General features: G+C 37.0%; 6 protein-coding genes across 6 annotated transcripts in view; 1 reads left to right on the top strand and 5 right to left on the bottom strand.

The window, feature by feature from the left end:
- Positions 1-318, top strand: part of LOC139856182 (E3 ubiquitin-protein ligase SPL2-like) — a 45,335-nt gene extending 45,017 nt beyond the window's left edge. Inside the window, exon 3 of the mRNA XM_071845432.1 lies at positions 56-318. Within this exon, the coding sequence (XP_071701533.1) occupies positions 56-88 (33 nt within the window). The 3' untranslated portion in view covers positions 89-318. The remainder of the gene's footprint in view (positions 1-55) is intronic.
- LOC139851365 (uncharacterized) overlaps positions 1-7,591 on the bottom strand; it is a 53,711-nt gene extending 46,120 nt beyond the window's left edge. Inside the window, exons 1-3 of the mRNA XM_071840391.1 lie at positions 7,306-7,591; positions 662-897; positions 424-547 (exon numbers count right to left, since the gene is read on the bottom strand). Coding sequence (XP_071696492.1) covers positions 524-547; positions 662-897; positions 7,306-7,441 — 396 coding nt within the window. The 5' untranslated portion in view covers positions 7,442-7,591 and the 3' untranslated portion in view covers positions 424-523. The remainder of the gene's footprint in view (positions 1-423; positions 548-661; positions 898-7,305) is intronic.
- A 3,820-nt stretch (positions 7,592-11,411) lies between these two features.
- Positions 11,412-11,954, bottom strand: LOC139852521 (auxin-responsive protein SAUR21-like). Its single transcript, XM_071841819.1, has one exon. The coding sequence runs from the start codon at positions 11,877-11,879 to the stop codon at positions 11,586-11,588; it is 294 nt and encodes a 97-aa protein (XP_071697920.1). The 5' UTR covers positions 11,880-11,954; the 3' UTR covers positions 11,412-11,585.
- Positions 11,955-15,549: 3,595 nt separating this feature from the next.
- LOC139855325 (auxin-responsive protein SAUR19-like) lies at positions 15,550-21,894 on the bottom strand. Its single transcript, XM_071844553.1, has 2 exons — positions 21,442-21,894; positions 15,550-15,749 (listed from the first exon to the last, which is right to left on the bottom strand). The coding sequence occupies exons 1-2, from the start codon at positions 21,771-21,773 to the stop codon at positions 15,665-15,667; spliced, it is 417 nt and encodes a 138-aa protein (XP_071700654.1). The 5' UTR covers positions 21,774-21,894; the 3' UTR covers positions 15,550-15,664.
- Positions 21,895-23,121: 1,227 nt separating this feature from the next.
- LOC139853278 (auxin-responsive protein SAUR21-like) lies at positions 23,122-23,962 on the bottom strand. The gene has a single exon (XM_071842649.1). It carries the CDS (start codon positions 23,544-23,546, stop codon positions 23,250-23,252), a length of 297 nt encoding a protein of 98 aa, XP_071698750.1. The 5' UTR covers positions 23,547-23,962; the 3' UTR covers positions 23,122-23,249.
- Positions 23,963-26,426: 2,464 nt separating this feature from the next.
- On the bottom strand, positions 26,427-26,859 carry LOC139856095 (auxin-responsive protein SAUR21-like). Its single transcript, XM_071845330.1, has one exon. It carries the CDS (start codon positions 26,721-26,723, stop codon positions 26,427-26,429), a length of 297 nt encoding a protein of 98 aa, XP_071701431.1. The 5' UTR covers positions 26,724-26,859.
- Positions 26,860-27,240: the final 381 nt, after the last annotated feature.

The raw sequence follows: 27,240 nt of genomic DNA, 5'->3' as shown, positions 1-27,240 counted from the left end.
TTTTTAATTTTTTTTTACTATGAATCAAATATTTGATATGTTAATTCTCACTCAGGTCAAGAATTTGTTGATTGGCACGACAAGTTGAGGAATTCACATTTGCGGTGCTATTTGGACGCATTTGGAAGGGGCATCGAATATGTAGGGTGTTTTTTTAATAGTCAAGAATTATCTATTATGTTTTTGTTTCCTTGTTTTTCCTGTCTTATGTAGGGTGTGTCTATGAATGTGCTTTTAAAGCATCTATTATCAACTCAGTCGTAATGTAATGGGATTATGTTATTTAAGCTACTATTGTGATGGCTATGACATTTTTAGTTTAACATGTGCTTGTAGCATGTTGGACACTGAGTTGTTTTGTTTTTTTTTTTTTTTTTTTTTTTTTGTTTAAATTTGGTACTGGTAGTAGAGTTGGATATTGACCTTAGTATGACTTTGACCTTAGTAGATTTGGGTGTTGAAGATCAGTCAATTTAATCACTTTTTGTATGAACTCTTTGTTTGCTTTTGCACCATGTTTATCTTATCTCTTCACAGCCACCACCACCTACATCCATTCATGCACACTAAAATCATTGATCATATACACATCTTTACTTCAATTAACTACATTGACTTTCCATTAACATAAATACATTAACATATTAGAAAGTTTTTTAACCTTGCCATCAGCTAGAGTTCCTTTATAAACTTTTCCAAATCCACTTTCGCCTAATAAACATTCTCGCTTAAAATTGTTGGATGCCAATGCCAAAGCTCTGAACTTGAATGTATGAGTTGAACCTGCAAGCGATTCATCCGTAGTGGTAGTAACAGCAGCGGCAGGAGGAGGTGGATCAGCGGTAGCAGTCGTAGCATCACCACCACTACGTCGACTGCTTAAAATAGCATTTTTTACTGCATCACATAAAGGCATGTTTATTTATATGTGAATGTGCCAACATGGGTGGGTCAGGAAGATTGGTTAACTGGTTGTCAAAATGAGTTCGGGTCAAAACAGATAACTTTAGTTTATTTAATTATATTATATATATAAATGAATAATTAAATTATTGAAACAACCATCATAAAGGATTTTGGTGTAACTGGATTTACTAAGTAGAGAATGTTGGTAACCTTTTGATACTCTAAAACGGATTCGGTGAAGTGTGGGGTGCATGTTTGTAAAGACTAAGATTGATTACGGTAAAAAGAACGTGAATGTTGTGATCATGAAGTGAATAAAAATGTGAACTGAAGGTGGCACGCCGTGACACTTTGTCACGCCATGCCAGATTTACCTTGGTGGTAACAGAAGTCAGGTGGCACGCCGTGTCAAGTCTGGTCTAGTGGAAAACAGGAACAATGTGTCACGGGGTGACACTTTGGCACGCCGTGCCACTGACGGTTTTTGGCCAGTTTTTTAGTATTAACTTACATCTTCACACTTTTTTTTTTTTGGGTAAAGGGTTTCCCCGGTGAATATTATTAAAAATAATACAAGAATGGAACAATTGCGTTCATACACCTCAAGTGAGTCTTGAGGCCCCTAGACAAACCAGCTAGACTTCTAGCAAAGGCCTAAGCCTACAACCCGACAATAAAAACAAATTAAGGGATTTTCCAATTATTCTTCAACAGCTTCACTTGATCCGACTCTCTGAATTTAATAGACATAAGCTTCATCTGGACAGTAGCAAAAATAACCTCAAAAACTTGCTCCACAGATCTGCGAGTCTGTGTAAAAAACCTAGCATTTCTTTCCTGCCAAATGAAATACACCGTAGCAGCGACCAAAAGCTTTGTGGACACCACACTAGTGACATTCCATCCCCTTACCTTGCTCAGCTCATCTCTAATATCCTTCCACTTGTTGCTCGACAACGGAATCAGACACATTTTAGCAGCCTTTTGCCAAACTTGAGCAGTGAAAGAACACTCAAAAAATAAATGATCATGAGAATCCGGTTGTAAGCTACAAAACACACATAACAAATTAGTATTATCGTGGATTTCCCACACCTTCAATTTATCTTGCGTCTTCAGGTTTTCCCCCATCAAGAGCCACATAATGAAAGTGTGTCGGGGAATACATTGCCCGAACCATACCAATCGATACCATGAAACTTCCACAGCTTGAGGCCTTATGGAATTCCACACCTCGTTCACAGAAAATTCTTTGAGCCCTCCTTGTGCATTTTTCCACATGAGCTTATCTTCAAGTTGGTTTAAATTTGGGACCTGGACAACCCATATAGATGGAAACAAGTGCTGCCAATATGGAGGCCAACACCAATCACCATGCCGAATAACATCAGACACCACCAACTTAGCACTGAAGCCTGCACGATAAATGCTTCTGCTGGGAACAATCGCTGATAACTGCCCAAGTTCACACCAATAGTCTGACCATACATTTGTGCTACTGCCATTTCCAATTTCATGCACCAAGGAAGGCCGCACTACATTTCGAATACGCAACAATTTTTTCCACCCATAACTATCAGTAGCTACAATCTTAACGTCCCAAAAACTATGACTCTTCAAACGGTATGAATGAATCCATTTAACCCAAAGAGAGTTCTTATTGGAGAAAAGACGCCAAATATGAGATGTCATGAGAGCAACATTCCACATCTTTAAACTTCGAATTCCCAAACCACCTTCAGCTTTTGGAAGACAAACTGTACTCCATTTAACTTTGGACTTTCCTCTCTTCATCTCTCCATGGCACCATAAGAAACCCCTTAAAAGTTTCTCAATATCTTTCATAATAGCATCCGGAAGAAGGAAAACCGACGCCCAGTAAATGTGCATCGAGGCCAAAACCGAATTAATTAATTGCATCCTACCTGCGAAAGATAGGGTCTTGTTTTTCCAATCTGAAATACGTCTTTGGACCTTCTCAACCAATATTTTACAGTCACGATATTGCAACCTTGAGGACACCAAAGGAACACCAAGATAGCGGATAGGAAGTTTACCCTCCTCAAAATCCATGATCGCCATAAGCTGTCCTTTTAACTGATCCGAAACATGAGCAAAAAAACCCGAACTTTTGGCCATGCTAGGAACTAATCCAGAGCAGTTTTTGAACTCCTCTAATGAATCTGCTAAAATCTTGACCGAACCTGTGCTAGCATAAGAAAATAGAAACAAATCATCTGCAAAGCAGAGGTTCACAATCTTTTGTTGATCACACTTAGGGTGAAATCGAAAGGTTGCAGAGTTGGAAACGTTTCTAGTCAACATCAAAGTTAGCACTTCCATAACAAGAGTAAACAAGTAAGGAGACAACGGATCGCCCTGTCGAAGACCCCTTTTCCCTCTGAAATAACCATGAAGATTACCATTGATACTAATAGAAAAAGACGTCGTCGTGACACAAGCCATAATCCATTTTATCATCACTTTATGAAACCCAAAATGATGTAAAATATCTTTAAGGAACCGCCAATTCACAGTATCATAAGCCTTTTGAATATCAATTTTAAACGCGCATCTGGGCTTGCCCTTATTAACATGATAATTGCGCATAAGCTCATGGGTCAAAAGAATGTTATCTGAAATACGACGACCCGGAATAAAAGCCGATTGGTTAATATTGACAATATCCCCCAAACTATCAGTAATGCGATTAGTAATGATCTTACTAATGCATTTGTATAGAACGTTACAGCAAGAAATGGGACGATAGTCGCTTACATTACTCGGCTGAGCAACCTTTGGAATTAAAGCAACAATGGTGTGATTAAGTTCCTTTAATAATTGACCATTATTGAAGAAGTCTTTTACCGCCGTACACACATCATCCCCGATAGTTCCCCAGGCATGCTTAAAGAAGACCGCCGAATAACCATCTGGCCCTGGCGACTTATCATTACCAATACCGAATATGGCTTCTTTCACCTCCAAATTGGTCACGGGCCTTATCATGTTGCGAGCTTTAACCTGGTTGATCTTAGCGTGAAAAAGATCCTCAGGATTATTTATATGATAACAATTACAACTTGCTCCCAAGAACTCTTCATAATGATTCACAAATATGTCAGGAACTTTATCTCCTTCCACCAACATATTATTATTATTTAAAACCGAATGAATATGATTTCTGTTCGTGCGACCTTTAACCATTCTATGGAAGTAACTCGTGTTACTATCCCCAGCCCGTAACCATTCCACTTTAGCCTTTTGTTTCAGAAAACGCTCTTCTTCCAAACAAGCTTCATTAAACTTCATAAGCATATCCGTTTCCTGATTTCGGATGTCCAGATTTTGAGGGAAACGATCAAGCTGAATTTGAACTTCATCCAGTTGCTTACGCAGCTCAATCACTCTCATATGAATATTACCTTTACTCCACATTAGTTTTCTAATAGGAGATTTCAGCCCTCGCAGTCTTTTAACCACCCGGAACATCATGTGACCCATCACCTCCTTACTCCATCCTTCTGATACAATATTTTTAAACTGGTCATTATCTACAACATAGTTGCTTATCTTGAACGGTTTCGGATTATGGACTCTGCGCTGATCAAACTTGAGAATGGCCGGGGCGTGATCTGAAATCCTATAGGGTTGAAATATAACAAATGCATCGTTGTATTGATTAAAGAATTCCTCATTAGCCATAACCCGATCAATTTTCTTCATAACCCCCGTACCTTCCCGCGGCCGTTGATTCCACGTATAATGCAAACCAGAATAGTTAACATCCTCCATATGAAGTTCCTCGACGCATTCATTGAATTCACGCATAGCAATTGTAATTTTTGATGAGCCAGCAGTGGTGTCCTCTAGACTAAGAGATGCATTAAAGTCCCCTAACATAACCCAAGGCTGTTGACGAACGAAGTTTTTATGTATCACAAGATCCCGCCACAGCTCTCTCCTGTTCGCATAATGATTGGCCGCATACACAAAAGATACAAAAAATTGCTTAGTATCAGCCAAAGACTTCACTAAACAATGGATTACTTGCTCTGTCACATGAATCACCATAAGCTGGACGATTGACGGGTCCCAGCCCAATATGATACGAGTACCTTTGTTACAAACATTGTTATTTGAAGCCCAATTCCACCTTGGAAAGACAGCGTTGCAAATACTATTCAAACGATTAATAGCTACATGAGACTCTAAAATTGCACAAATACTTAGTTGATTACCAATGACAACTTCTTGAACCGCATTCTGTTTCGGGGTCCGGTTCAAACCCCGTATGTTCCATGAAGCAATATTAATCATTTAAACCCTTTTGACCGGGAGTGCTTGCCCCCTCAGAATTTTTTTTCCCAACCACATCTTGCACATTATCTTGATTCGTCTTGTTCAACTCGCTTTCATCATGTGTATCCAGTCTAGTTGTTTCAATTTTTTCATCTTGCAAACCACTCAATATATCATACTGATTATTGACCTCCACCTCACCAATATCAGCACTCTTACTATTACCAGTTTGATCATTGTTAGTTTGCATATTGGTTTTTTGGACTCGTCGATAAACCATTATCGGCTTCTGTTTTCCCATTACAAAAACAGTTCGTGGCTCCTTACTAGCGCCATTTTTAGTAGCTTTTTTAGTTACCCTTTGGAAACCATCTTCCTGAACAGCTTTCTGAATATCAATCACAGGAATATTCTTGGGACACTGAATGTCTTTATGACCAAAAACCTTGCATCCCCCACATCTCGGCGGTGACCATTCATACTCGATGGTGACCATATCAGTAACCACTTTCGACCCATCAGCACAAGGAGTAGCTATCGTCAAGGACTCTCTCATATCCTTATCTGCAGAAAGTTCTATCATGGCCCGAGCATAATTTGGGCGCCCCCACGATTCCATACACATCGTGCTAGTATACGAATCTAGCATCATAGGCCTCCCGACTTTTGAAGCGATCCTGCTTAATCCTTCCTCCGTAAAACCAGCAAGAGGTACATCATATAATTTCACCCATACCGGTACTCTAGTAATGTCCTCTTTTGTTAGAGAAATCTCAGTGGACCATTTGTTTAAGATAATAGGGATACCACGTATCATCCAAGGACCATTTTCTAGCACTTTTAACATCCCCGCATTCGAATCGAACTTAAAGAAATAGAACCCCTTGGAGTTCATCATCACCTTTTCCAATCCATATTTTTTCCAAACATTCAAAACATAGTTATTTACGATTGGAAAAGCTAGGCGCTTACCAAGAAAATAACCATATAGAGTGTTACTGTACCGCTTCTCAGCTTCCTTAACTGATGCTAATGGAATCATTACATCGATACCATCTTCAAGAACTTCAGTCTGTGGAATAAATCTAAAATTAGCTTTGCGATTTACTTTTATTCCAGCGGCAGCAGCATGTAAGTATGGTTTTTGCAGGGGATCCGTTGCAATTGGACCATCGTTAACCACATCCTCATCATCTATAGGCTTCACCAGCATATCCTCTTTTCCAATCTTGTTTTCTGGGACCCTAGGTTCCATCTCAATTTCTGATGAAGATTCATCCTCTGTGTGGCTACTAACATTCTCATCCAGATCCTGTAGATCATTCTTCATGCTATAGTGTAAACCCTTTTGATTATGTTCATGATCATCTGCCAATGGTCGCTTAATCAAATCCTCAGCCGTCATGTTAATTTGGGATTCCAACCCAATTTTCCTATTCCTTAAAACTCTAGGAATAGTAGGAGGTACTGTTTTCTTCTTTCCTGCAGATGATTTCCCCATCACCCGTCCCTACCTTGATTCCTGTTGTTATCAGATCTTCAATATCGATTAATCATAAGCAGAGATGGAACAAATTTAGAAAATCGCCCAAAATCGCCCTTTTTCACTCTTTTTACATCTTCACACTTTTGTTCCATACGTTTTACACACATTTTCTCTGCATTTTCATAAGGAAACAACTCTCTACATTCATATAATTTAATTCTCTTTTAGCCAAGAGATTAAATATTCCTTGTCTTATCCCAATCGAGATTTCGTGCAACCCATGGTTAATTGAGTCGAAATACTTAATTCGGAAAGTGCTTCACGATTTAAGGATCAATCCGGATGTTAAGATTCTGGAAACCCAACCCCCATATTATATAACAGATAATCCCCAGAAGAATCATATAAATCACCCATTATGATCCAATGATGTAGCATACATTCCAAATTCCGGCACAAAATCGAAAAATCTGGGCACTAATGAAAATATTTAGTGCAGAATAAAACAAATTCTCCCAAAATGGATAAATTCAGCGCAAAATGAAATGTTTCGCTCAAAATAAATAAATTTCAAATTTAGCATTAAATATACAACTTGCATATAAACATACCAGAAGTTAGTTTGGAAATGGGATTTTGTTTTGGTTGTGCCACAGACAAATCCTCATCTTTAATCTCATCTTCCTTTTTTTCATCTAACTTTTTTCCTTGTGATTTCTTTCCTCTAAGGCATGGCAAACAATTCATTCTTTACGCAATGATATAAACAGGAAACAGATATTAGTATATTTCCAATGTTCTATCAAAGGACGAATAATTTGATCCGTTTATCTGCTGCATATTAACTCCCTCGCAACATGATTTTGTGGAAAGTAGACTCGAGTTGGTGAAACATGGAATTGTTGGGAAATTACGGTCTCACTAATTCCCACCACCCAGCCCAACAATAATAGTAAAGAAATAAGAACAATACACAACACAAGATTTAACGTGGAAACTCCAAAACAGGAGAAAAACCACCGGCCCCCAAAGAGAGAAATACACTATATCACAAATTGTTACAATGATATAGACGACTCTCTTAAGCCAACTACACTCTCCAAAATATTTAACTAATACAACTTTCAAACAAGGGTAAGAAAGAAAGAAATAATCAAATACTTAAAGCGTATTGATTGGTGCGATTTAGAATGAAGACTTAGCCCCTCTTATATAACCAAGTCACTCACCCCTCACATCTTCCTCCCACCAATGTGGGATAAACATATCTTCTACTAGCCAAAATAAACCAACAAATCTCCACCTTTTGGATAGAAGAAGATAACCATGCTTCCACATTGCAAGGATAACCGATGTAGACGCTTCCTCGACGACAACTTCAAGATCCTCATCTTTATGCCGTTGACATTATCTCCCAAGAGACAAAACTTGCATCTTCATCGAACATTATCTAAACCTACAATCATTGTCATCACAGACAATCATAACTCTTAACAAGAATTATCATACTCCACCATTAAGAGTATAGCACTTAGAATATCACATTCCAAGCATTTCACCTCGGCACATGTTGTTGAACAACCAGCTGAAACTTTATGGTGCAACTTCCCTGTTTGGCTTTTCCGAAAGTCCCATCAGCTACAACATCAGTTTCCACCACACAACCTGCATAAATGCCAAACCAATGCCCATGTGTAATTGTGGAACCGCTAACGAACATCCCTTTCCACGGTGGCGCGGACACACCATGAGGATGACGTGACTTCAGAGGAATTCGTCACTCTCCGTAACAACGGAGACAATGTTAGCGTCTTTGGAGCCATTTGCCGGATTAGCTCCACCGGGACAATTAACCCTTACATGTCCAGTCTTCCCGCACTTCCAGCATGTCAGATTCTTTCTAGAGTTTCTCTTCTGCCTATCCGAACACAACACTATCGTATCTCCTGATGACGAGACCCCGTTACCTTCCAGTCTTTTCTCCTCGGATAGGAGCTTGCTAGTAACGTCTTCAAACTTCAGAGTTTTCTTCCCATACATCAAAATAGGTTTCATGTGTTCATAAGACGATGATAAAGATAATATCAACCTCAAAGCTTTATCTTCATCATCCGTTTTAACTCCAATAGCCTCCAGTTCTGAAACAATACCGTTAAGAATACTTAGATGATCTGAAATCTTTGAACCCCCATCCATACGCAGAGTATGAAATTGTTCTTTAAGACACAACCGATTTGAGATGCCCTTGCCCTGGTACAACTGCTCTAGTTTAACCCAAAGCTCCTTTGCCGTTGATAACCCGTGCACATTTGCAAGCACGTTCTTTGCAAGACACAAACGAATCGCACTTGCTGCCCTCAAATCCATATCATCCCATTCTTCTTCATCAAACTTACTGCTAGAATCACTGCCAGGAACAAGGGTGGGTTTACCCTTCAAAGCCTTGTGTAAACCGGACTGAATCAACACATCCTTGACTTGAACCTGCCATAAGCCAAAATTGATCATCCCATCAAATTTCTCTACATCAAACCTCATTGGACTGAACTTCGACATCGTATCCGTATCCTATAAACAACACTTTCTCTGATTTTGCTCACGTTTCGAATAGCCAAAAGATGTAGCAGGTAGCCAGGACCCTTTAAATCGGAAATCCACAACTAGACCACTAACAAATCCAACTATTACTACGAATCAGAAAAAATATTGTCTAACCAGATACCCTATACGATCAATAGAACTCGTTTCTGATGTGGACGATCCACTCCCGTGGCAACCACAGAGCATACTCCGACTCCTATAACCGAGACCCCCGTCAAACCTGACGCTCTGTTACCAGTTGTTGGGAAATTACGGTCTCACTAATTCCCACCACCCAGCCCAACAATAATAGTAAAGAAATAAGAACAATACACAACACAAGATTTAACGTGGAAACTCCAAAACAGGAGAAAAACCACCGGCCCCCAAAGAGAGAAATACACTATATCACAAATTGTTACAATGATATAGACGACTCTCTTAAGCCAACTACACTCTCCAAAATATTTAACTAATACAACTTTCAAACAAGGGTAAGAAAGAAAGAAATAATCAAATACTTAAAGCGTATTGATTGGTGCGATTTGGAATGAAGACTTAGCTCCTCTTATATAACCAAGTCACTCACCCCTCACATCTTCTTCCCACCAATGTGGGATAAACATATCTTCTACTGGCCAAAATAAACCAACATGAATTGTGAGGCCACCCATTAGATGGTTATAACCAAACTCTTCTTCTGCCTGATGTAGTAATTCTTGAAACGTTGGCTGGCTTAGTAGTGATATAGGTACCACAAATCGCGTTTTCTCTTGTTCTCCTACGTAAACGGCAAAATAGCCTTTTGGGATGTCTATATATGTTGTGTTACTTCAGTTGATAAGTATTATTACAATTATTGTGGACTACAATTTAAACTAATTACAAAAATGGCACCAAATAACATGGGGTTGTCTGATGGTTGAGGTATCTGTAGGACATTGTGCCTTTCACCTAATTACAAAAATATAAACTTTTGAATTATAATTGGGTTAAATGTAACCTATTTATGTGAAGTTTTGATATCAACAAGGTCATTGGGCTAAAACTTGTAAAACCCACAGCTATCCGAATATTCATATAAATTTTAAATTAGTCGTTCTATCAGTAGATGAACTCTTATTTTAAGATTAGATATGAGATGTTTTTATCATTATGGGCATAATGTACAGTCACTGATCTACTCTGAGGTTAACCCAAAAGTACCCGCCCAAAACGATTGTCTCTATTCAATTAAGAGTGGTGATTGTAAATATATAAGCGTACATGGCAAACGGGTTAGGTTGGGTCGAGACCTGAATGGGTTTGGGTCAAAACGGGTCATGGGTCGAACAAGCCAGATTTTTTATACGTGTTAAACGAGTCGGGTCTATATTTGTCGGGTTGGGTCGAGACTCGTTTCTCAAAGTCTCTTAAACTCGTAAAACCTCTAGATAATAATATTTTTTAAATCTCGCAAAGACCCGTTAAAGACCCATTGGACCTTATATATATTTGTTAGGCTTCATATGGGTCTAAATTAGACCCATTCTTTAACTTTTTATGCTCCCATTTGGTTAAATATCCAACCCAATGGACCTGTTTTTCAAGCTATGGATCTCAATTGCCGGGTTAACATATAAGGTATAACATACTTTTCAAAGGATTAGTTAAACATAATTTTATATTCATCCTTCTTAAGAGCTTTTCTGGCTCCTTTAAATTTATGACATCAATTAATCACATAGAACATGTAGAAATATTACAACGGTTATGTAGGAATACTTATAAGTTATAACTACTACCATCATATTTGCAGTGATGAGAAGCTTTGTTTAACGAGTATAAAGTTTCTTATGTATTCCCATAAACTTCTCAGAAATATTTGTCCAGCAGCAGACACTGCAGTAAAGTTCTTGAGCGGTACCCATTTTTCGGTTTAATCTTTCTCGAAGTCAGATATATTGCTATTATTCTTATGCGGCATGTTTATGTAGAAGATGAACTAATGTATTGAGAATCTCTGTTGGGAAAATCAGTGACCTTTTCTTGTGATCTTTTTACGTTTATTGTAGGTAACACCAGAAAACTAATGTATAAGATGCATATATCAATGCAACTGCATGCAGACTTCAATTATAAGACGGTGCAATAAGTTTGTCATGTTTGTCTAATTATACATGGTAAATATAGTACAGTAAAATAGAAGTAGTTATCATTTCGATATATATACAAGTGGAACAAGCATCTCTATTTACAAACTATAACAGTTCATAGTGGTTAGTTGTTAGTAACAAAATTGTCACCGCAGAGATGGACTGCTGTGTAGAACTCATAAAGCGCCCAAACGAGATGCAAGACTAATAAACATGTCTTCATGACATGGAATTGTGAGGCCACCCATTGGATGGTTGTACCCGAACTCTTCTTCTGCCAGATGTAGTAACTCTTGGAACATAGGCTGGCTTAATAGTGATACAGGTACCACAAATCGCCTTTTCTCTAGTTCACCTACATAAACCGCAAAATAGCCTTTTGGGATGTCTATAGATGTGGTGCTTCCGTTTGAGAATGATCGTTTAAGAATTTTCTTCGCTTGAATAATTCTAGGCATACGAATGGCCATTTTTTTTTTCAAATTGAAGGGTTGATGAATTGAAAGTAGAAATTTTTTTGCAGTATTTGTTAGATTGTTGTTAAAGAATTCTAAGCAAGTTGTGGTTGTGTTGTGCATGTTCGATGGTTTATATAGAAGCTTGGAGCGTTAGGCATTCGATGATAGAGACGTATGGTTGAAAAGGAAAAGTCACATGGTTTTGTCACTTTTAGAAGGTTCGGAATACAAATTCATTTATGAAGGATAACATATGGCCTGGTTTCATTATGTACATGACACCGTGATCTTGGTAACTTATATGGTGGATATGAAATGGAAATTTAATGACTGATAATTGTGATGGAAGATATAATCAACAATGTCACATGGTACTCTCTTGCACCAACTTGCAAGATAGAACAAGATTAAGGGTCTCAACCATAAAAAATACGGAGTAATAGATATTTAATATAATAATTATTGTGGACTTCAACCTTCACTATGCAAAAGAAGATAGGTGAGAAGTTGTATGGCCAGAGTTATAAACACAGTTTGGAAGACTAGTACCAAATCACATGGTCTTGTTTTGATATTAATAATATGAGGTATCTGTACCCTGTAGGACAGTGTGTCTTTGCAACTAATAACCAATACAGTTCTGTATTTTGAAGAGCTTAAATGTGATCTATTTTGTCCTAGACATGTTTCGCATATGTACAAGGCTAAAATTCTATAGCCCATTTCAACTAATGTAAATATAGATAGATCTTAAATTCCAATATTAGCAATAGTAAAGTTCTTATGATGGGATTATTATGGGCACAATATACACTCTGCTGAACTTACAGGTTACACAGTCACACAGATGATATCACAACGGAATGTTTTTGTGCCATAGAGAGTGAAATTTTATGGTAACAGAATAGCAGCTTCTTGTATGGTTGGAGTAATAAACACAATCAGTGACGAATAGTAGCAAATCATGTGGTGTTTTCTAAAGGTTGGGGTATCTGTAAATGTAGTGCCTTGTATGTTTGGTTTTAGGTGAACGGCACTACATTTACAGATTCCTCACAAAATAAATGTCTTTATTCTGTTGAGAGTAATGATTCTAAACAGGTTACGTTCTTAAGTGGTTTAAGAGCTCATTAATAAGTTTATCCATCATTTTATCCGGAGTTGTTAGAAGTACTAGTTTCCCTAAGTTTTTCAGAAATATTTATCCAGATGCCGAACCTGCAGTAAGTTCTTGTATGTTAACCATTTTTCAGTTTATTCTTTCTGAAAGCCAGATACTTCAATCTTATTATTTTGTGGCATGTTTATGTAGACGATAAACTAATGTATTGAGAATCTTTGTTGGTAAAATCAATGACCTTTGCTCGTAATCTTTTTACTTCTATTCTAGGTAACACATATAAGATACTTGTATCGGTCCTATTGCAGACTTAGATTAAGAGATTATGTGGAACCAAAATTAGTGCAAGGTGCAATATATATATATATATATATATATATATATATATATATATATATATATATATATATATATATATATATATATATATATATATATATAATATATATAATCAATCGGAAAAAAGCAGGGGAAGGCAATTTTTTTTTTCTTTTCATTTTTTGAAAAAACTTTGTTCACGAACATTATAGATTAGATAAAAATATGAACATTTAATAAAGACACTTTGTGATAAATGTTGTTTTATTTTAGCGGAAAAACGCTCGAAGAAATAATATATAACAATTATTGTGTTTTTCGAGCGTATGTTGAGGTTTTAGATATTAGGGTTTAGATAGTGTGGTTTAGATATTAGGGTTTATAGGGTTTAGATGTTAGGGTTTAGAAATTTAGGGTTTATGGTTTAGATTTAGGATTTAGGATTTAGAGTGAGTTTATAACACGAACGGTTTATAGTTTAGGGTTTAGGGTTTAGTGTTTTGGGTTTATGGAATAAACCCAAAACACCAAACCCTAAACCCTAAAGCCTAAACTCTAAATCGGGCTAAATTTTACTTCACAAAACATGAAGAAAAAAAAACGTTCACATTCTTCACGAACAATATTATCTTGAATGTTATTTTTGTCGATCGTTTTTCCGCCTAAATAATAATATTCATCACGAAGTGTCTTTTCTAAATGTTCATATTTTCGTGATCTTGATGCCGGAAAAAAAAATTCCAAAAAAAACAAAAAAAGAATTGCTTTCCCCCGTTGGTTACTTCCCCATTGATCATGCCCCTATATATATATATATATATATATATATATATATATATATATATATATATATATATATATATATATATATATATATATATATATATATATATATATAGTCAAAAGTTCAAACGAGAACCATACAAAAGGCGAGAACTACGAGAATATTGATTTATAAAGATTTTCGTATGTAACTAGATTGAATCACTTATAAATGTTGATGGAAAGTAAAAATAAACATAAAATAGTTTGAAAAAAGTTATATTTTACCTATATAATCAAATATATAAATTCTCGTTCACATGTGCATATTTTTTTCTGAACATGTGAACAGTTTCATATAATTAACAATTTAACATGTAATTTTTGGTAATGAACATATGTTTGCTGATAATATGAGCATTAATTAATATTTGCATGTAATTTGTTGCATTTAAATGCATAAAAACTATGAAGTTAAAAAGTTCTCGCAGTTCTCGTCATTTTTGTGGTTCTCGTTTGAACCTATATATATATATATATATATATATATATATATATATATATATATATATATATATATATATATATATATATATATATATATATATATATATATATATATATATATATATATATATATATATATATATATATATATATATATGGTGAAGATCTGGCGCTAAGTGGTACTTGGTGGGATAAAGGGATAAGTGATTTTGTGATTTTTATATCTTGAGTTCTACAGCTTCGATTTTTAAAAAAATTTGCTTGTATCTAACCCAATGGACCCATTTTTAAAGCTATGGATCTCAATTGCCGGGTTTACATATAAGGCATAACATACTTTTCAAAGGATTAGTTAAACATAATTGTATATTCATCCTTCTTAAGAGCTTGTCAGGCTCCTTTCAATGTATGACATCGATAATCACATAGGACATGCACGAATATTATAATGGTTATGTAGGAATACTTATAACTACTACCATCATATTTTCAGTGCAGAGAAGTTTTGATTAACGAGTATAAAGTTTATTATGTATTCCGATCCATAGCGTTAAGAGTACATTCATTATCGCCTTAGCTGCTAAAGGTCTAATTCCCATACACTTTTCAGAAATATTTGTCCAGCAGACACTGCAGTAAAGTTCTTGTGTGGTACCCATATTTTGGTTTAATCTTTCACTAAATCCGATATTTTGCTAGTATTCTTTTGCGGCATGTTTATGTAGAAGATAAACTAATGTATTGAGAATCTCTGTTGTAAAATCAATGACCTTTTCTTGTAATCGTTTTACGTTTATTGTAGGTAACACAAGAATACTAATGTATGAGATGCGTATATCAATGCAACTGCAGACTTCGATTATAAGATTATGTGGATACCAAAATAGTGCAAGGTGCAGTAAGTTTTTCATCTATGTCTATAAGGTAAATTGGTAAATAGGGTATACAGTAAAATAAAAGTAGTTATCATTTCAATGTTTAATTGTTTATACAAGTGGAACAAGCATCTCTAATTACAAACTATGGTAGTTCATACTGGTTAGTTGTTAACAAAATTGTGATGACTGATATACACTGATGTATAGAACTCTCATAATGCACCCAAACGAGAAGCAAGATCGGTGAATATGTGTTCACTACATTCGATTGTGAGGCCGCCCATTGGATGGTTGTAACTGTTAAAATACAATGCAAATTTAGAATAATATGGAATTAGTATATGTATGTGGGTAAAATATCTAGATATTAATATGTATATGAAAAATATCTAGATATTAAAATGTAAAGAAAAATCTAGATATTTATGTGTGTAAGAAATATCTAGATATTTATATGTATAAAAATATCTAGATATTTATATATATCCATGGAAATATCTAGTTTCTAGAAACTTCCATGGAGTAGTATAAATAGGAGTGACGATTTCATTTGTAGAGTGTGAAGTAAGTTGTGAGAGTTGTGAGTAAGTTGTGAAAAGAGTGAGTTGAGAAGTAGAGAAGAAGTAAGAAGTGAGAAGAGTGTGAGTAGAGAAGAAAAGCTTGTAAGTAAGTAATATTGTAATTGTATTTTGTATTAATAAAAGTGTTCTTTGTTAAGTTTCCCGGTTAAGCCTTAGTTTGTGTTTAAGTTCTTAGTGCACTTGTGTTGTTCTTCTTATATGGTCGGCTCTGCCGCCTAAGTGATATATGGTCGGTTATACCGCCTAAATGATATATGGTCGACACTGTCGCCTAAGTATTATTGTGCACTAAGGATTCATATAATTAAATGCTAACCAACGTCAAAGTGTTGGTCTAGTGAGTGAGTATAACCTAGGTCCTCTATAGTGGGTGTGTTGGGCTCGTCGAAGCTTCCAACAATTGGTATCAGAGCGGGTCGTTCGGGACCATTTCTAGTAGAGGAAATCGGTAAACGTTGGACGTTTACATCGACTTGTTTTCACCAAGGCTCTAAGGGAGATTCTGTCGGGGCACAGTTAGGAACTGTGAAAGCTTATCGGTCTGGGACCAAGCTTATTAGACGTTGGACGTCATGATGGCAGATCTTGCAAGTATGAGCAGTGGAATCAAGAGTCTCAATAACCACAACTATGGTTATTGGCAGACTTGCATAGAATCCTACCTACAAGGACAGGATTTATGGGAAATAGTTGCTGGCAGTGACACAACGCCTCCACCGAAAGAAAATGCCGAAGCCTTGAGAAAATGGAACATCAAGGCCGGGAAGGCTTTATTTCTATTGAAGACTACAATCGAGGAGGATCTATTGGAGCACATCCGTGACGAGAAAACACCAAAGGCAGCTTGGGAAACTTTTGAAAAATTGTTTTCAAAGAAGAATGAAGCACGCCTCCAGCTCTTGGAAAATGAGCTCGCGGGTATCTCACAAGGAAGTCTGTCTATTTCTCAGTATTTCACCAAGGTGAAATCTATTTGTCGTGAGATATCTCAACTTGCTCCTGAAGAGAAAGTGAGTGATGCAAGGATGAAGAGAATTATCATCCACGGCTTAAGATCCGAGTATAATGGATTTATAGCCGCTGTGAGAGGATGGCCTACTCAACCATCATTAATAGAGCTGGAGAATCTATTGGCAAATCAAGAGGCATTAGCCAAGCAGATGAATGAAGTAACCGTAAAAGATGGAGAAGATGCACTCTTCACCAATAAGAAGAAAGCAACATCTCGAAGACAAGATGCGATGAAAGAAAGTCAGACATATGGATGGAAGAGTCACCCAAAGTCAAAAGGCAACACTTCAGGGGGAGCTCGGGGAGCTCAACAAGGAAGAAGAGATCATCGCCAACAATACGGGGAAAATGATAAGAGAAAGAATGGTGAATGCTTCAATTGTGGCAAGAAGGGTCATTTTGCTCAAGATTGTAGATTCCCCAGAAGGCGAACTTTCGAAGGAAATGTGGCCGCTGCAAGAGATGAGAAGAAAGAGGTCACATTCGAAGCAACCATTAATGAGGAAATATGGGATGCAGAAGCTGGACTCTCTGTTGAAGCTGACATAGATGATCAAGCTCTTACAACAACTTTAAAGTCAAAAATAAACTACAAAGATGATTGGATCATCGATTCTGGGTGCTCAAATCATATGACCAACGATGGGACGAAGTTGCAAGAAATGGAGGATTACAAAGGAAAGAGAGTCGTGTTGACAGCCGACAATTCAAGGTTGTCTATTTCTCACATTGGAAAGACAATAATTCCAAATGAAGGCGACTCTCATAAGCTCCAACTCGAGAAGGTGTATGTTGTCCCTGGCCTAAAGAAGAATTTACTATCAGTACCACAATTGACAGTAGAAGGGAATTATGTGCTCTTTGGACCAGAAGATGTGTCCGTATTCAAGAGAGTAAAGGTGGTTGGCAATCCAGTTATGCATGGAAGAAGAATAGAATCGGTCTATGTATTATCTGCTGAAACAGCTTATGTGGATAAGACTCGAAAGAATGAGACGGCTGATCTGTGGCATGAACGTCTTGGGCATGTGGGATACAATAAGTTAAAGGAGATTATGGTGAAACGCATAGTAAATGGGCTTCCTCAAATTGATATCCGAACAGATACAATATGTGCTGGATGTCAATTTGGCAAAGCTCACCAATTGCCATTCAAGGAGTCAGCACATCAGTCCAAGACACCACTAGAGCTCATACACTCAGATGTCTTCGGCCCAGTGAAACAAACATCACTTGGAGGTATGAAATATATGGTGACATTCATTGATGACTTCTCAAGATATGTGTGGGTTTACTTCATGAAGGAGAAGTCGGAGACTTTTCTGAAGTTTAAAGAGTTCAAGAACAAGGTAGAAAGTGAGCTCAATACTAAGATTCGATGCTTACGCACAGATATTGGAGGAGAATATTTATCAACCGAGTTCAATATCTATCTTGAGAAGCACAAGATCAGAAGGCAATTAACTTGCCCTAATACTCCACAACAGAATGGAGTGGTAGAACGTAAGAATCGTCATCTTTCTGAAACCTGTCGAAGTATGCTTCATGGTAAGAATGTACCAGGAAGATTTTGGGCCGAATGTATGAGGACGGCTTCATACGTGATTAACAGACTCCCACAAACGAAGTTGGGATATATTTCACCATATGAAAGATTATGGAAGATCAAGCCAACCGTCGACCATCTCAAGGTTTTTGGATGTGTATGCTACGTCTTCGTACCAGATCATCTACGAAGCAAATTTGATAAGAAGGCAATTCGGTGCATTTTTGTCGGTTATGATGAATCAAGAAAAGGATGGAGATGTTGTGATCCAAATACTGGAAAGTGTCATACTTCAAGAAATGTGGTATTTGATGAAGCTTCTTCATGGTGGTCACCTCAAAAGATAGAGCTTCCAGAATCTCATGGATTAGAAGAAGGTCCAGAAGAAAAAGAAGAACCTAAAGAGCAGATATTGGATCCAATAAAAGAAGGAGAAGAGTCGTACTCTAAGGAAAAGAGTCCATGGAAAACTGTTGTACATCAATCTATATCCGAGGAGGTTCGTCCAAGCCAAAAGGAAGTCGGGGAGCATGTGCAAGAATTACGGAGATCAACAAGGCCGAGGCAACCTAATCCGAGGTATGCCAATGCTGCTCATGTGGATGAATCAATACCTATTGAGCCTTCCACTTATGAAGAAGCAGCACAAAGTCAAGAATGGCAGAAAGCGATGGAAGAAGAAATTAATGCACTAAAAGAAAACCAGACATGGAGTTTAGTTCCAAAGCCAAAAGATGTAAAACCAATATCTTGTAAATGGGTTTACAAGGTGAAGACTCGATCAGATGGCTCCATTGAAAGGTATAAAGCTCGACTTGTTGCTAGAGGTTTTTCTCAACAATATGGGCTGGATTATGAAGAAACATTTAGTCCAGTGGCCAAGATCACAACAATTCGAGCTCTACTAGCTTTAGCCGCTAGCAAATCTTGGAAGCTGTGGCAGATGGATGTCAAGAACGCTTTCTTACATGGAGAACTTGACAAAGACATTTATATGGAGCAACCAAGAGGCTTTGAGAACAAGTCCCATCCTGACCATGTCTGCAAATTAAAGAAAGCACTATACGGCTTAAAGCAGGCTCCAAGAGCTTGGTACGGGAAGATTGGTGAGTTCTTAGTACAAAGTGGTTTCACAGTTGCTCCTTCAGATTCTAGTTTATTTGTGAAACAGGATCAAGGAAAACTAGCCATAGTGCTAGTATATGTGGATGACTTAATCATCACAGGAGATCACTATGAGGAGATCCAAAGAACAAGAAAGAATCTGTCTATCAGATTTCATATGAAGGAGCTTGAAGAACTCAAACATTTTCTTGGACTCGAAATAGAGCAGAAAAGAGAAGGATTATTTCTGGGACAACAGAAATATGCGCGAGATCTTTTACAAAAGTACGGAATGCTTAATTGCAAACCTATCTCAACTCCGATGGATCCGAATACAAAACTACGAGCAGATGAAGGAAAAAGTCTTCAAGATGTTACCATGTATCGAAAGATGGTCGGAAGTCTTATTTATTTCACACTAAGCCGGCCAGACATATCTTATGCAGTTGGAGTGGTTAGTCGATACATGAGCAATCCGAAGAAGCCTCACCTTGATGTTGTACGACGCATATTAAGGTATGTTAAAGGCACTATTAACTTTGGTATTTTATACAAGAAAACAAAAGAATGTCACGTGACTGGATATTGTGACGCCGATTACGCTGGAGACTATGATACAAGACGGTCAACAACTGGATACATGTTTAGTCATGGATCGGGAGTAATATCATGGTGCAGCAACAGACAACCAACAGTATCCTTGTCAAGCACTGAAGCAGAATATCGATTGGCAGCATCAGCAACACAAGAAATTATGTGGTTGAAGCAACTAATGGAAGATCTTCATCAATCAACAGATTATCAAGTAAAGCTTTTCTGCGATAACCTATCAGCTATTCGTCTAGCAGAAAATCCAGTCTTTCATGCGAGAACAAAACATATAGAAGTTCACTATCACTATGTTCGCGAGAAGGTCCTTGAAGGAGAGATCAAGATGATGCCAACAAAGACAGATGAACAGGTTGCAGATATATTCACCAAGAGCCTAAGTAAACCGAAGTTTACAAAATTCAGAGAAGCACTTGGAATGGTCTGCAAGACATCGTTGGAAGAAAATTTGTATTGAGGGGGAGTGTTAAAATACAATGCAAATTTAGAATAATATGAAATTAGTATATGTATATGGGTAAAATATCTAGATATTAATATGTATATGAAAAATATCTAGATATTAAAATGTAAAGAAAAATCTAGATATTTATGTGTGTAAGAAATATCTAGATATTTATATGTATAAAAATATCTAGATATTTATATATATCCATGGAAATATCTAGTTTCTAGAAACTTCCATGGAGTAGTATAAATAGGAGTGACGATTTCATTTGTAGAGTGTGAAGTAAGTTGTGAGAGTTGTGAGTAAGTTGTGAAAAGAGTGAGTTGAGAAGTAGAGAAGAAGTAAGAAGTGAGAAGAGTGTGAGTAGAGAAGAAAAGCTTGTAAGTAAGTAATATTGTAATTGTATTTTGTATTAATAAAAGTGTTCTTTGTTAAGTTTCCCGGTTAAGCCTTAGTTTGTGTTTAAGTTCTTAGTGCACTTGTGTTGTTCTTCTTATATGGTCGGCTCTGCCGCCTAAGTGATATATGGTCGGTTATACCGCCTGAATGATATATGGTCGACACTGTCGCCTAAGTATTATTGTGCATTAAGGATTCATATAATTAAAGGCTAACCAACGTCAAAGTGTTGGTCTAGTGAGTGAGTATAACCTAGGTCCTCTATAGTGGGTGTGTTGGGCTCGTCGAAGCTTCCAACAGTAACCAAACTCTTCCTCTGTCCGATGTAGTAGTTCTTGGAACATCGGTTGGCTTAATAGTGACAGAGGTACCACAAATCGCGTTTTCTCTTCTTCCCCAACATATACGCCAAAATAGCCTTTTGGGATGTCTATAGATATAGTAGCGTTGCTTCCATTTGAGAATGATCGTCTGAAAATTTTCTTTGCTTGAATAATTCTAGGCATACGAATGGCCATTTTTTTCAATTTAAATGGCTGATGAACTGAAAGCAGGAAAAGTTTTGCAGTACTTGTTAGATTGTTGTTAAAGAATTCTAAAGAAGTTGTGGTTGTATTGTGCATATTAGATGGTTTATATAGAAGCTCGGGGCGTTAGGTATTCGATGATAGAGACGTATGGTTGAAAAGGAAATGTCACATGGTTTTGTTTTCCAATTTACTTTAAGAGAATGATCGAAAATACAAATTCATTTGTAAAGGAGAACATATGGCCTGGTTTCATTATGTACATGACACCGTGATCTTGGTAGCATATATGGTGGATATGAAATGGAAATTTAATGACTCATAATTGTGATGGAAGATATCATAACAATGTCACATGGTACTTTTCTTGTACCAACTTGCAAGAAAGATGAAGATTAAGGTCTTAACCATAAAGATATATAATAGATATTTAATATAATAATTATTGTGGACTACAACCTTCAGTACTATGAAAAAGAAGATAAATGAGAAGTTGTATGGACAGAGTTTAAAACACGAGTAGTACCAAATCACATGGTCTTGTTTTGATATTAATAACTTGAGGTATCTGTACCCTGTACTACAGTGTGTCTTTGCACTTAATAACCAATACACTTCTGTATTTTGAAGAGCTTAAATGTGATCTATTTATGCCCCAGACATGTTTCACGGAATAGTAAAGTTTCTTATGATAGGATTAAATTAGAGTTAATCATATCATATCATTATGGGCACAATATACACTCTGCTGAATTTACTGGTAGCACAAATAATATCACAATGGAATGCTTTTGTGCCAAAGAGAGTGCAGTTCTTATGGTAGCACAAATAATATCACAATATACACTGCTGAATTTACTAGTAGCACAAATAATACATAATGTTGTATGAAGGTTGAGGTATCTGTAAACATTGTGACTTTCACATAACAAATTACATAGTGTTCTTATGAGAATCTATGTTGGTAAAATCAATGACCTTTGCTCGTAATCTTTTTACATTAATTCTAGGTAACACAGATAAGATGCTTGTATAAGTCCAATTACATACTTCGATTACGAGATTTTATGGATACCAAATTAGTGCAAGACTGCAAGGTGCAATAAGTTTGTCATGTATATCAAATTATATATTGTAAATAGTAAATAGTAACCACCGAAGCTTGGCTTGAGTGGTATGGGGTGAGATTCAACTTGGGGTACTGCCAACCCAGGTTCGATTCTCACTTCAAGCAGGGAGTTTCCAACCTTTGATGTTACTCCCAACATCAATGCGATTTGGGAAGGTCTCTGCCTCTCTGGGGGGTTTTCCCAACCTTCGATGGTACTGCCAACATCGTCGCGATTTGGTTTCCGCCAAACGCGTGTGTGGCTAACAAACGAGAGCATTCGATGTCGATAGCTCCGTTAAAGAAAAATAATAGTATATAGTAAATAGAGCACAGTGAAGTAGAAATAGTTATCATTTCAATGTTTATACAAGTGGAAAAAGTATCTCTATCTATTTACAACCTATACTAGTTCTTAGTGGTTAACAAAATTGTGATCACAGAAATGGACTGTTGTGTAGAACTCATAATGCGCCCAAACGAGAAGCAAGGTTAATAAACACGTCTTCACTACAAGGAATCGTGAGGCCGCCCATTGGATGGTTGTACCCGAACTCTTCTTGTGCCAGTTGTAGTAATTCTTGGAACGTAGGCTGGCTTAATAATGATACAGGTACCACAAATCTCTTTTTCTCTTGTTCTCCAATATAAACTGCAAAATAGCCTTTCGGGATGTCCATAGATGGTGTACTGCTTCCATTTGAGAATGATAGTCTAAGAATTTTCTTCGCTTGAATAATCCGAGGCATAAGAATGGCCATTTTTAACTTTAAAAGGTTGAAAGCAGACAAATTTTTCACAGTATTTCTTTATATGTTTTGAAGGATTGTTATGAAAGTTGTGATTGCGGTGTACATATTGAACGGTTTATATAGAAGGGGAATTGTGCATTAGATGATAAAGCAAACTCACATGGTTGTGTCTTCCTACTTGCTTTATTATGGATCAAAATACAAATAATCATTTAGTTGGTAAAACATATATGGTCTGGTTTCAATGTGTAAACAACATCATGGTCCCTCATCATCATGCTCATTCAACAAATCCTTGTATCATGGATGGTGGATTTGAAAAGAAATGTTAGTGACTGATTGTGATGGATGATATAAAACCCCATCTCACATGGGTTTCTTTGTGTGTAAGAAAAATTTGAAGTGTCATTACCATCAGTTGATAAATAGTACTCCACCATTATTGTGGACTACAATTCAAACGCAATTAGTGAAGAATAGCACCAAATCACATGGTGTTGTCTTATGGATGAGGTTTCAGTAGGGAATTGTTCATTTCAACTAATTACAAAGATATAAACTTTGATTATAAGTGGCTTAAAATGTAACCACCGAACCTTTGGTTGAGTGGTAAAAAGCCTCAATTAATTCCGGACCGTATCTTTGAAAGAATAGGTGCGAGTTGGGGAGAATTTTCTCCAAGGTTGTGCCTCTGGTATCCTTCACTCTGTGCGGGCCAAGCAGTTAACCTAAAGCATTCCGGGTACGCTTTGCGTGATGGATGCGAGGAGTTTGTTCCTAACGCGTGTGTAGGTGGAAAATGAGAGTAGTCTATACCGAATTTGCCGTTCAAAAAAAAAGTGGCTTAAAATGTAACCTATTCATGTAAAGTTTTGATATAAACACTGTCATTGAGCAAAAACTCACAAAATCCACAAGGCCACAACTATCTGAATGTTCATATAGATATTTATTTAGTTGTACTATCCGTAGATGAACTCTTATCTTAAGATTAGATATGAGATGTTTTTATCATTATGGACATAATGTACAGTCTGCTGATCAACTCTGTGGTTGACCCAATAGTACCCGCCCAAAATGAATGTCTCTACTCAATAGTACAGTCTGTTGGTCACTGGTCACTGCTGTTTCGTGTGGTGCTAGTAGGAGTTCTGGTCTTTTGGCCGGCCCACGGATAATTTCTTGTCGGGGCCCTGTGTCGTCGCTTTTCACACTATTCGCTCATTCCATCTTTCCCGTCGTCGCGCCTTGTTCGGGTGGGGTCGATGTCGTTGTCGACATCACCGTCTTTTCGGTTTCGCAAAATTGAAGTAATTTGAGGTGGTTTCTCGTGGTTTTTCTACTGCCTGAATGGTGGATTATAGTGCTCAACGATGCTCGGAGTTCATAGGTTTTTTGGTGGGTTCTTCCGGGTATTTTTTGGTTTTAAGAGATCGCTTCGGCTGCTGGCCTCAGGTTAGGTGTTCTTGGGTTCCCGGCGAGTGGTTCGGTTCTGTTTGGCTGTTGTTTAGCCTTTGCTGACAGGGAGGGGTTAGTTGGTTTGACTTGAAGGCTTCGGGACTCTGGTCGTTTAGCTTTTAAGTTTTGGCGTGCTGGTGGTCATTAGCGGGGGTTTGGATCATACTCGGGGTAGTATGTATTTAGGTCTTGTGCTCTCTTGGGTTTTACTCATTCAAGGATTTCTACTGTTTGGTTTGTGGTTGGTCATTTACGGGGTTTGATGTATTTTTAATTACGGGTATTGTAATTTTATATCACGGGTATTGTTAGTCAATCATCGGTTTTCATGTACGGTCAATAGGCGTTCTAGTTTAAAAGCACAATATGTACCACAGATTTGATCTGCACAAGGTGTAGCCTCTTGATCATTCGATCTTATTATATATATACTTATATTTCTCCAAAAAAAAAAAATATAAGTATACCTGGAAAACAGGTCGGGTCGAGTCGGGTTGGGTCGAAACATGAATGGGTTTGAGTCAAAACGGTTCATGGGTCGAACGGGCCAGACTTTTTAGATGGGTTAAATGTGACCAAGCTAAATGGTTCGGGTCATGTCGGGTTGGGCCGAGACCCATTTCTCAACGTCTCTTAAACTCGTAAAACCTCTAGATAATAGTATTTTTAAAATCTGGTAGACACCCGTTAAGGCCCAGTAAGGATCCATTGGATCTTATATGTTTTTGTGAGGATTCATATGGGTCTAAATTAGACCCATTCTTTAACCTTTTTTATGGACCCATTTGGTTAAATATCTAACCTAATGGACCCATTTTTCAAGCTATGGATCTCAATTGCTGGGTTTTCATATAAGGTATAACATACTTTTCAAAGGGTTAGTTAACGAGTATAAAGTTTCTTATGTATTCCGTTCCATAGCGTTAAGAGTACATTCATTATGGCCTTAGCTGCTAAAGGTACTAATTCCCATAAACTTGATAGAAATATTTGTCAAGCAGCAGAAACTGCAGTAAAGTTCTTGTGTGGTACCCATATTTCCGTTTTAATTTTCTCAAAGCCAGATATATTGCTATTATTCTTATGCGGCATGTATATGTAGAAGATGAACTAATGTATTGAGAATCTCTGTTGGTAAAGTCGATAACCTTTTCTTGTGATCGTTTTACGTTTATTGTAGGTAACACAAGGAAACTAATGTGTAAGATGCTTATATCAGTGCAAACGCAGGCTTCTATTATAAGATGGTGCAATAAGTTTGTCATCTTTGTCTAATTATAGATATGGTAAATAGAGTGCAGTAAAATAAAATTAGTTATCATTTCAATGTTTATACAAGTAGAACAAGCATATCTATTTACAAACTATAATACTTCATACTGGTTAGTTTAAACAAAATTGTGATGACTGAGATGGACTGCTCTATAGAACTCATAATGCACCCAAACGAGACGCAAAATCGGTGAATATGTGTTCACTACATGGAATCGTGAGTCCACCCATTGGATGATTGTACCCGAACTCTTCCTCAGCCAGATGTAGTAATTCTTGAAACATTGGCTGGCTTAATAGTGATATTGGTACCACAAATCGCGTTTTCTCTTCTTCCCCAACATATACAGCAAAATAGCCTTTTGGGATCACTAAAGATGTTGTGTTGCTTGCATTTGAGAATGATCGTCTGAGAATTTTCTTTGCTTGAATAATTCTAGGCATAGGAATCGCCATTTCTTTGCAATTTAAAGGGCTGTTGAATTGAAAGGAGAAAAAAGTTTGCAGTACTTGTTAGATTGTAGATAAGAATTATTAAGGAAGTTGTGGTTGTGTTGTGGATATTAGATGCTTTATATAGAAGCTTGGGGCGTTAGGCTGTTAGGATATTAGGACCCAAACAACGCTAGTAATTCTACAAGACTACTTGCCGAGTAGTGATTCTATCAAGATCACTCAAACCCACTTAATGAACGAAAGATAATAAATGCGTAAATGTAAGAACGACACAAGATATAACGTGATTATATGCAATCGGTGTGATTGCTTTAGTCCACGGACCAACTAGAGAGTGTTTATTACTGAGAATCTGTATTTGGTATGTTACAATTGCATACAATGAGTTCTATATATAGGAGAAAACAAGAACACCATGAAAACTAGCTAGGAATCTTCATCATGACAAGTAATCATCTTGTTTACCAACTAGCCATGCTTTCCACCTTGTAATGGCATGATCACAGCCCTAATTTTA

This window comes from Rutidosis leptorrhynchoides, chromosome 6, assembly GCF_046630445.1.
Source record: "Rutidosis leptorrhynchoides isolate AG116_Rl617_1_P2 chromosome 6, CSIRO_AGI_Rlap_v1, whole genome shotgun sequence".
Classification (NCBI taxonomy): Eukaryota; Viridiplantae; Streptophyta; class Magnoliopsida; order Asterales; family Asteraceae; genus Rutidosis; species Rutidosis leptorrhynchoides.
Note: the sequence above shows the minus strand (reverse complement) of the source record. Positions and strands in the feature narration are given on the sequence as shown.

Excerpts from the sequence above, each read along its gene's own strand:
- LOC139853278 (XM_071842649.1), bottom strand. The coding sequence starts at position 23,546 with ATGGCCATTCTTATGCCTCGGATTATTCAAGCGAAGAAAATTCTTAGA.
- LOC139855325 (XM_071844553.1), bottom strand. The coding sequence starts at position 21,773 with ATGCACAATACAACCACAACTTCTTTAGAATTCTTTAACAACAATCTA. Across the intron at positions 15,750-21,441 it reads GAGTTTGGTTACTGTTGGAA|TTACAACCATCCAATGGGCG; the intron begins GCTTCGACGAGC and ends GTATTTTAACAG.
- LOC139852521 (XM_071841819.1), bottom strand. The coding sequence starts at position 11,879 with ATGGCCATTCGTATGCCTAGAATTATTCAAGCGAAGAAAATTCTTAAA.
- LOC139856095 (XM_071845330.1), bottom strand. The coding sequence starts at position 26,723 with ATGGCGATTCCTATGCCTAGAATTATTCAAGCAAAGAAAATTCTCAGA.